At 31.6% G+C, this 9,775-nt stretch overlaps 2 protein-coding genes across 5 annotated transcripts; one reads left to right on the top strand and one right to left on the bottom strand.

The window, feature by feature from the left end:
• The first annotated feature begins 597 nt into the window (after window positions 1–597).
• LOC129300687 (uncharacterized) lies at window positions 598–3,986 on the top strand. The gene is made up of 2 exons (XM_054939261.1): window positions 598–926; window positions 3,410–3,986. The coding sequence occupies exons 1-2, from the start codon at window positions 659–661 to the stop codon at window positions 3,673–3,675; spliced, it is 534 nt and encodes a 177-aa protein (XP_054795236.1). The 5' UTR covers window positions 598–658; the 3' UTR covers window positions 3,676–3,986.
• Window positions 3,987–4,020: 34 nt separating this feature from the next.
• LOC129300688 (acyl carrier protein 3, mitochondrial-like) lies at window positions 4,021–7,753 on the bottom strand. Of its 4 annotated transcripts, none has more exons than XM_054939263.1 (4): window positions 7,639–7,700; window positions 6,460–6,563; window positions 5,260–5,462; window positions 4,021–4,577 (listed from the first exon to the last, which is right to left on the bottom strand). In XM_054939263.1, exons 3-4 carry the CDS (start codon window positions 5,449–5,451, stop codon window positions 4,386–4,388), a joined length of 384 nt encoding a protein of 127 aa, XP_054795238.1. In that variant the 5' UTR covers window positions 5,452–5,462; window positions 6,460–6,563; window positions 7,639–7,700; the 3' UTR covers window positions 4,021–4,385. The 4 variants fall into 4 exon arrangements, with proteins under 4 accessions (XP_054795238.1, XP_054795240.1, XP_054795237.1 ...); XM_054939265.1 differs by lacking the exon at window positions 7,639–7,700 and adding an exon at window positions 7,575–7,593; XM_054939262.1 differs by lacking the exon at window positions 6,460–6,563 and having other exon boundaries at window positions 7,639–7,753.
• Between the last annotated feature and the right edge of the window lie 2,022 nt (window positions 7,754–9,775).

The raw sequence follows: 9,775 nt of genomic DNA, 5'->3' as shown, positions 1-9,775 counted from the left end.
GAATCCCCAGACACTTTTAGATTTAAAATTTAGGGGCTAATTTTTCATTTAACTCATATCAATTTCATCAAAAAAAAAATTATCATCTTATTAAAATTATAGCATGTTCTAATACTTTGAATTTATATGCATGATGACTCAAATTAAGTCCATTATATGAATTAATAATTTTATTTCATTGTGTATTAATTGTTACGTCTATCTATTGTTGACAATTTTGTATATTTCAATTTCAAAGTGTAGTGTAAAGATATCCCATAAAAAAAATCTAAAAAAGCGCACAATAATAACAACATGAAGTTTTCCCCATGAAATCGTATAAACTAAAAGCTTTCCAGAAAGTTAATGATTAATGTTGTTCAGCACGCATGCATGGTTTGGTTATCTGTAGTAACAGCATCGTATATATACACTAACATGGCGGGAAGAAGACTTGTAATTGAAGGCTTCCAAATATATTTAAAATTGAATTCCATTACGTAAACAATATAATAAAGTCAAACCAATAAGGGCAAAATCGTAACTTGAAGGATCCATCGAATTGCCTTATATATACATATATATAGACATGCTACGGAAGCCATTGGCCATTGCTTTTATATCTCTTTGTATTGTGCGGGGTTTGAATATCTTACGTAACACTATAAGCGCCAAGAAGATGACCTGCTTTCACGGCTCACACGACCTTGTGATGTTTCTCCTTCTCTGCATCGTCCTCTTCCTTCAGTCTCCGGTGCCGGCATCGGCCGCCGGAGAAGACACCGAGCGAGATTTGTTCCAGTTACTGAGCAGAAAAGAGATGGTGCAGATGGCTGGATATGGAGAAGAGAAGCTTTCCACAGTCCTCGTGACGGGATCTGTTCATTGTGAGGCCCATGATTTGAATGGAAAAGCTGATCAGCAGATTCATGCATGGCCAATTCCAGGTACATAAACACATTTCAAGCCCTTCTGCTTATTTTTTCTTCGTCGATTCTGCAGTTTGTGCAGTATATATATGTTTATATATTTCAACGAACCTATGAACTGATCGATAACTGTCAAAGTATCGGCCTCTGTTCTCAATTTTTTTTCTCCCCACTCTCAGATTAAATACACTGGAAAAGCAAAAGAAGAGAAATTTTAGTTTCATTATTACTTTCTGTGTGTGTTGGGAATTATTTTTATTAGTTCCAAATGCCTTTATGGATGAAAGCAAACAAGACTATTGCTTCTGCGAAAATGTGGTTTGGAAAACACAACATTAGATATCCGCTTCAATCCAAAGACAGCATTAATTTTTTTTTTTTCCTTCGGTTCTTTTCTCTTCTCTTTAATCTGGATATATATGCTCCAAAAAGTGCTTATGATTTCTTTATAACGTTGAAAAAGGGTCTTATTAATTATATGATGTTGTGATTTTTGGTTATTATTAATATATGCTCGTATTAAAGGGGGAAAAAATGGAAAGAAGCTATGCTGTTATATCAGAGAGCTATATGCAAGCTAATCACTAATCATGTGTTTGCTTTAGTTTGGGGTGATTAATTCACTGCAACAGTTTGTGTATATATATCAGTTAATTAAGGATTATATATGTAAAGATTAAGCTGTTGGTAAAAGAATAACATTATGCTTCGAATTAAAGCAGTGAACAGTACTACTGGAGAATGGGAGAGCTGTTGGCGTTTCACTATTAATTTTGGTGAATGTTGAAAAGTTTTGCTTACTGGTTTTGGTGAAAACTTCAGTTTTGAAGAAGAAACTTATGTTGTCTCATATTCACTCAATCATATTGCAGATTATTAAGGCGTAAACTGATTCTTACATTAGATCAAAAAGAATTATATGCATGAAAGATAGAAAGAAAATGATAGCAAACCAAACAGAAATTTAAAAAAAAAAAGTTTAGTCAATATCATTAGTGGATACCATAGCAAGGAAATCATGCTCAACTCGCCTGGTTAAATTGGTAAATAGTTAAATTAGTATATTGATCTGTTTAATAAAATGCTTTATTTATAATCGGTCTGATTACAGTTCAATTATAATTTTAATTATTAATCATTGAACTAGTACTTTGATCACTTTAATGACTGGTTTGATTTTCAATACCTTGGTCAATATACATCCTTTCTAATTTTTAATATAAACTAAACTTAACCAACTCTATTTATTAAGCAATAATAGTTATATCCTTAATTAACCAAAACAAAAAAAAAAGATAATTATATCCTTATAATTATTAAGAAAATATGTAACTTCTAATTTTGCATAGCTCGAGTTCAAACCTAGTATTAACATATTTTGTGTATGTGCTTAGGTGTGTGTGTCTCTCTTTTCTGAGATAAGAGTAAGGTTGGGGGTAAAAATTTTAAAAATAAAGTACTTGGAAAAATGGTTTTAGTTTCTTTCTATACGCTACCACATTTATTAGTTTTGACAATTTACTTATTTTATCACTATTCAATATTGATGTACAAATGTAGGAAATTTTTTTAAGAATGCATTTAATATGGGCAACGTGGGAACTTCTTTGATTTTTTGACAAGGTTAAAGAGTTGAAATTTTCCTTGATTTTGGCTGGAAAAAAAAAGGTTGTACACACACACACACACACACACACACATATATAAGTATTGTCACGAAGAATTTGAGTTAATTCTGAATCTTAAGTAATACTGCAAATGAGACAACAACGGGAGCACGTGGTTTCTCTGAAAGAAAGCGATAATGTTCCATTGGTGATTTGATTTTTGTTTATATCATTAACGACACATCACTGAGAACAATAAGTATTGATTAGGAATAATAAAGGGTTTCAAAATCAAAGTTAATATTGGAAAACCCATAGCATTAAATTGACGACTATGATAGGTCACCAGCACTATCAGTCAGAAATTCAGAATTCAGAAATGTTGCCCCAAAAATAATTTAAAACATTTAAGTTTTGTTTGGTTAATTATACCATAAGAAAGGTCTCTTTTCTTCCTACAAAAAATTATGTATGCATTATTTATTAGATCATATTTGAATGATGGATCGAAAGATAAATATTCTCTATCATCTTTATAAAATAATGTTACTCATTTTAATTATTATTTGATATACTTATTTTATTATAATATTTAAAACTAGAGAAGGTAAGAATACTTTTCATCGACCCTCAAAAGTCAAAATCACTTTTTATTGAATTTTAATGTACCAAATAAGTCTTATATATTTATTTTAATATCAGCATTCAAATAATAAATATTTAGTTCTAAATCTACTTAAAACATTACTCATCTAACATGCTACGAGTTCATAATTTTCCAAATTCGTTAGAACCAAATTCATTAGACCCAAGCCACAGATCAAACTGTTAATTTGGTTCAAAATGTTATTTCTAGAGCAATTTAACTACTCAGCCGTTCTAAAATTTATGCAGGAGCTTCGGTGGCTGTCAACTGCCACAGCCATGGCAGCGAGTGGAGAGGAAAATCGACGGTAGCACGAGGCATAACCGATGAATATGGAGATTTCATGATCGATCTTCCTTCATACCTGCATGCAATCCCCAACTTGGAAAAAATATGCAGAGTGAAAGTTCATCAGATCCCAAAGAACTCACAGTGCCAACTAGCTTACGTCAAGAGACACAAGAAACTCAGATTATCAACCTTTGGGAATGGCATTCGCACTTACAGTGCTTGAAATTTGAGGTTCCACTATAAACAGAGAGAAAGGAATGAAGCGGATTAAATCAACCATGAACAGATATTTGTCTATGATTGGCCTGGTTTTCCCATGTTATGTAAATTAAACATGAGCATCTTAGTCTTACGAGGAAGAGTATCATGGCTCACTTAGATGGCGCTCTAGTCACAGTATTGAGTTGCATGGATTGTTAATATCATGGTGTATTTAAATAGCATATACTGTAATGCATTCCCTCCCCTGCTTGGAAAGAAAAATTGTAAAATGTATTTCCGTTGTATGAATCATGTCATGTTTGGATATGCAAATACTTCTGGCATTTTGTCATATAGAAGGCTAAAATGATTCTAAATTGATTCATTTGCTACTATTATCAATGAACAAGTAAAATTATGCAAACGCCAATCTTTGATAAGCTCATACATCTCAAGATTAAATGATTTCCATACGTGGTATTCTTCCAATCACTGCATCTATGAAACATTTTAAAGGTCAACAGAGTATTCCAGCCAGGCTGACCTATCTTCAACAAAAAAACAATCACTAAGATCTTTAAGTCTTCATCTATTCCAACAACAAAATACCTTGTTGAAGCAACAGATAGGTCAACCAACACACATAGTTGCAACTTGGCTAACTTAAAAGAAACTCTGATACCTCAGATATGAAACATTTGAATACCATGCCCAAGGAATATTGCCTAGAAGTCAGGGCTTTTCAACAACTTTCTGAGAAGATTCAGAGGATATGTATTTTGCAACATCAGCACAGCAAGTTAGCTTTTCTGCTTTCTCATCAGGGATTTCGATGGAAAATTCTTCTTCAAGAGCCATAATAAGCTCTACCCTGTCCAAGCTGTCAAGGTTCAGGTCTTTCTGAAAGTCAGCTGTTTCAGTAACCTACACAGTGAAGTACAAGTAGCATCTTTTATTGGTAGAGATCTGAGTTATGGGCAAATTTTCCACTTAAAGTCAACTTGGGGGAAATGAGCTAAAGAACCTTGAAAATAAAAATATCCAAGAAACGCCAAAATTACGTTTCCTACAGTAACACTGGTATCTTTATAATTACAATTCATATTCCTTGTAGTTACAAATCTACAACATTCTTATAACATGGAAAGACTAGGTTGTGAATTTTAAAAACATGACTGATTATTTTAGAAAGCGTTAATGGTAAGTTTTGTCCTCGAAAGAACTTTGATTTTGAATGTCTCTGAGAACAATCATTGTTTCCAAGTTTGGATTCAAACGTAAAATATTTCCCAACTATAGTGTGCCTTGTCTTGAAACAGAAACAACCCGTCTAAGTCCTAAGTTTTGTCTGTACCCCAAAAATAAATTTCCCATAGTGAGTATAAATAAAAACATTCAATAAGGCATTAATACTTAAAAGTAGAACCATATCATGTCCGATTCATTTCCAATACAACTCGACTTCATCTGGAAATGAAGCCTAGATAATGAAAGGCTCTAAGAAGACAATACATAGAAGGCATAATCAATCCAGCCACAGATTAAAAGTTAGCACTATAAAGTTGACACAAAATGTTAAATTGCACATTAATCATTAGTCTAATACCTTAGAAGCATTAATCCTATTATAATTCTTCACCAATCCAGTTACTCGATCAAGTATCATATCAGAGCTGGCATCAGTTGAGGAGTAAAGGCGTCTCAATTGCATTTGAACATTCTCATCCCTCGCCAAAAACCATCTTTCAGTTGACCTCAAATTTATATGTCTCAAGATAGACTTCCTTATGCTCTGCATATTCAAGAAACCTGCGAAGATCCAAACACTTTCAAATTGATGCAAGCCTGCTAATTGTATAATACATAAGATGTATAGTGAACAAGAGGAAATAAGAAGAATAGAAGACTTTTTATCTTTCCAATTGCTCAGAACAGTGCATTGATGCCTCCACATAATCAGCCATGAAACAAAATGAAACTAAGAAGACACTTATACATGATGCATTGCCAGGAGTGCAACTTAAAATCAATAAATAAGAGAATCACGAAAAACAAATTACACGTAAACAGATATTGTTCAATTGAAACTGAAGCTAGACTCTGGTTATGAAGTATGATCATAAGAGATTCTAGACAACTATATGACCAACATAATTATGGTTAGAGTGGCTCAAATGCCACCTCCAGTTTATCACTTCTCAAACAACATATTACTAGCTAAATACTATGAGAAGTAACTTTCATCTTCTAATTTTACAAAGGATTGTCCTAATTCCATGGCATCAAGAACTTCTAAGCCTTCCTACTGTGCAAAGCAGGAAACTTCGAAGAAAACCCCAAGGTGATTGCAGTTGCAGATGGGGAAGGACCTAGGTTAAAAGAAAAAAGAGCAGCCACACCCCTAAGTTTTGGTCATCTTCGAAATATGTTAGTACAATAATGGAGAATTTTATTTTTATTTTTTTTAGAAAAATTGCGATTTCAACCCCTAAAAATTTTTAAATTTTGCCCCTTTAAAATTTCAAACACTTCCCCCCAAAATAAATAAATCTAGTTCTGTCCCTTTGCAGAGGTAACTGCAAGTTTGAAACCACCACATGACAAACAAACTTTTATGTAAGCATGTTCTTCTGTAATTAGTTTAATCCATCATAACAACAGAAAATCAACTATAAAGATAAACTTTGATTTTATTCGTTTCTCAAAGAAAAAATTTAATGTGGGAGATAAATGGAATGCCCATAAAGTCTAGTGGAAACATGTTTTCTTAATTCAGATTTAACAAATTGTGATAACAATGTGTTACCTTAACAGCATGCTTGCATAATACAGATCGATTTGCCCCTATACCCAACCCAAGTTGCATGAGGCTTTCACAAGGACCAACTAGGGAGTTGGCAAGTGATCAAACTGGTAAAAGAGGGATAAAAAATGAAAGTGTTATATCCAACAGTTATGTGTTGGCCAAATCCAATGGGAGCTGGTAACAAACAGAACCACATGACATCAAGTGAGGGGCAGCTGAAAGACACTAAGACCCAGATGACATGAAAGGTGCTAAAATAAATGGGTCAGGGAACACCTCAAACAAAATCTCACGCATGCAGCCTATGGTTAGGTGTGCTTTTTTGTTCTATGCATAAGCCCATACTCCAAACTATTGCTCAAAACCATCCCTAAGAGTTCCAAACGCAAGGACTATTTACTCTTTATGATTCCTCATCAAATAGGAAAGTCTACGTATAAGCACACTAGACTCTGAATCACGGGCACTCCAGAAAAAGGCGTTGTTCTCATACACATGTGAAACAATAATCAGACACAACAGAACACTTTAAATCACATATGAATAATGCGTTGCCGTGTCCGTGGTGGCGTCATGTCCCATGTGCCAGTATCAGAGTCCACAAAACACAAATAACATTTTCAAATTTCAAAAGCCAGGTGTAATTTGAGCTTCTTAGGTAAATGAGTGAGCAAATATGGTGTTTTCTACACAACAATATCATTCAATTCGTCTCAATAGAAAACAGACACAGGCGTCCAGAAAAAGAAAAGAATCAAAAATTAAATCAGTAGAGTATTGTGGGGAAAACAAACAAGAAGAGTTATGCAAAGCATCAACAGTTTCAAATGAAGGATTCATATCATGCCGAGTCATCCAAACATGTTATCCTTTCAAGCACAGACTACATATAAGTTCAGTAGGTCTAGCATGGGCGGTCGAGTATAATTATGAGCTTCCTAAACACACATGTGAGCAAACTATGGTGCTCAGTATATTTCTAGAAAGCAATCTCATTCAGTCAACATCAATGACACCGAAAACAGAATCAGGACAACGACAATCAGAGACTAAATGAGTAGAGCAGAGAAAAAATCAGGCATAGTTGAAGATAGGAGACAGTAGGTAGTGCGCACCAAATAGGCAATTAGAGAGGATAAACGAAGGCGGAGGAAAGCAGAGAAAGCAATGGACACTCACGAGATTCGCCTAAGCGTCTGGGATTTTGGCAGGGATCTGCACAATGGTCGGTTAAGTGTTCGACGAATTGCACAAGAGACAGTAACTCATTGTCTCATTGTTCGCAGGACCCGTCTCGTTGTCTTCTTATTAAAAATATAAAATTTTTAAAAATATTGTTCTAAATTTTTTTATAACATTTGACTTATTTAAAATATCATTTGTTCGATATTAATTAAGGTGTAAATGAAAAAAAAATATAACATCCAGCTAATATTTAATTATTTATATTTTAAATCATGCAAAATTTTTAAAGAGTGGAAGAAAATTGTCATCTGACCCATATCTATACAACACATATTATTAATTTTTTATTACAATTTTTTGTTTAACTCATTAAATATTAATAAAAGAAAGTATTATTTAAAGTATACATAATTAATAAGAATAAAATTAAGAATTTATTAAATTTTTAGATAGAGGTAATAATTCTTTGTAAGAATTTCCTTTGTTTGGCCGAAAAATACTGAGAATGATTTATTAAGAAATTATTAACAATTTATAAAGATTGGGATATTCTGTTAAAAATGGTTATTCCTTCTAAGATTTTAAAATTAATTTCAACCAAAATTTCTTATATAGTTATCTATTAGTATTGGGTTGGATTTTTTTGTTTACCTCGTTACATGTTAGTGAAAGAAAATATGTATAAAAATATACATATTTAATGATATTAAAGTTAAAAAATCATTAAGTTCTTAGACAAGGTTATTATTATTAATATCGTTAGAAAACTGTTCTCCTGTGGAAGTGTATGAAATTACGACTAGTTTATTTTGTAACCATGTTTATAAATTGGGAATGTTATAACTTGCTTTTAAATTTTTTTATGTATAAACATACGAAACACATATCCAATTTTTATTTATTGTAAAAAAATTGAGAAATTAATTGTATCATAAATAGTATATAAGATACTGCAAATTTTATATCATATACTCCATTCATTTAAAATTATAAGATATTTTTAAAAGAATTAAATATTTAAAACTGTAAGATATTTTTAATCTTTCGATATATAATTGTTACTTTTTTTAAAAAAATATCTCTATTAATAATAACTTTATATTTATTATAAAATATTTAATAGGGATAAATATAAAAAATAAAATTAATTTAAAAATAGATAATATTTTATTAATGAATAAAATTTAATTAAAAATATTTTATATTTTTAAATAAAATGAGTATGACATGACATGACCGACCCTCTTCTTCTTCTTCTTGGGTAATTACCCTTAGCCATGAAATGAGGTCAATTTTGATTTAACAAAAGTGGGGCGAAAAACAGAATGTAGAGTGACTGGGACGTCTAGCTCTAGCCCACAAACATTTACAAATGAAAATATTTCTAGCCGCCCAGCCTACAGACACAGGATTTTTTTCTTTCTTGGGAAAAATCCATGAAGAAATAGATTTTCTAAGATTTCTCTTGTACAACAAATCTATTTGAGATTATCAGTGCTGGGCATGAGACAAATTTATTCTGATTCTGATTTAAATTTTTAGACAACGATTTAATATACTATTAATTGTAAAGAAAAACAATTAAAAAATTATATATATTTAACAATTTTGATGATATACAATAATTGTTTTTTAATGAGCAAGAAGTTTAGTAAATTTGTCCTATATATTAAAGTCTGGAAAAGGCAGGTGAAAAGTAATCCTTCCTCATCAGTAAACCTGGTAATTTAACCATGGTGTGGGGACTGAGAAACTTTCAAATCTTTAATGGTTAAAATGATTGCCCATGAAACTTGTTGTTTACCAATTTGTCTGAGTGGTACTCCCGGATTTTCAATCAAATTTCACCCATAATAAAATAATTATTTAATTTTAAATTAATCTTATCTTTTTATATTTATTCTTATTAAACATCCTATAATAAATATAAAGTCACTATTAATAAGGACACTTTAAAAAAAAGTAATGATTACACCTCAAAAAATTAAAAATATCTTATATTTTTTAATATTCAACTTCTTTAAAAAATACTTTATATTTTTTTAACGGAGAGAATATATATTTGTTGTAAGATCTTTCAATTAAAAATAAAAAACAAAGGAGGGAGAGAGAGACTTAACCTTGGCACAAT

Source organism: Prosopis cineraria, unplaced genomic scaffold, assembly GCF_029017545.1.
Source record: "Prosopis cineraria cultivar Desert tree isolate PC_DT_omini unplaced genomic scaffold, ASM2901754v1 PC1706, whole genome shotgun sequence".
Lineage (NCBI taxonomy): Eukaryota > Viridiplantae > Streptophyta > Magnoliopsida > Fabales > Fabaceae > Prosopis > Prosopis cineraria.
The sequence above is the reverse complement of the archived record's forward strand: the minus strand, read 5'-3'. Positions and strand labels throughout refer to the sequence as shown.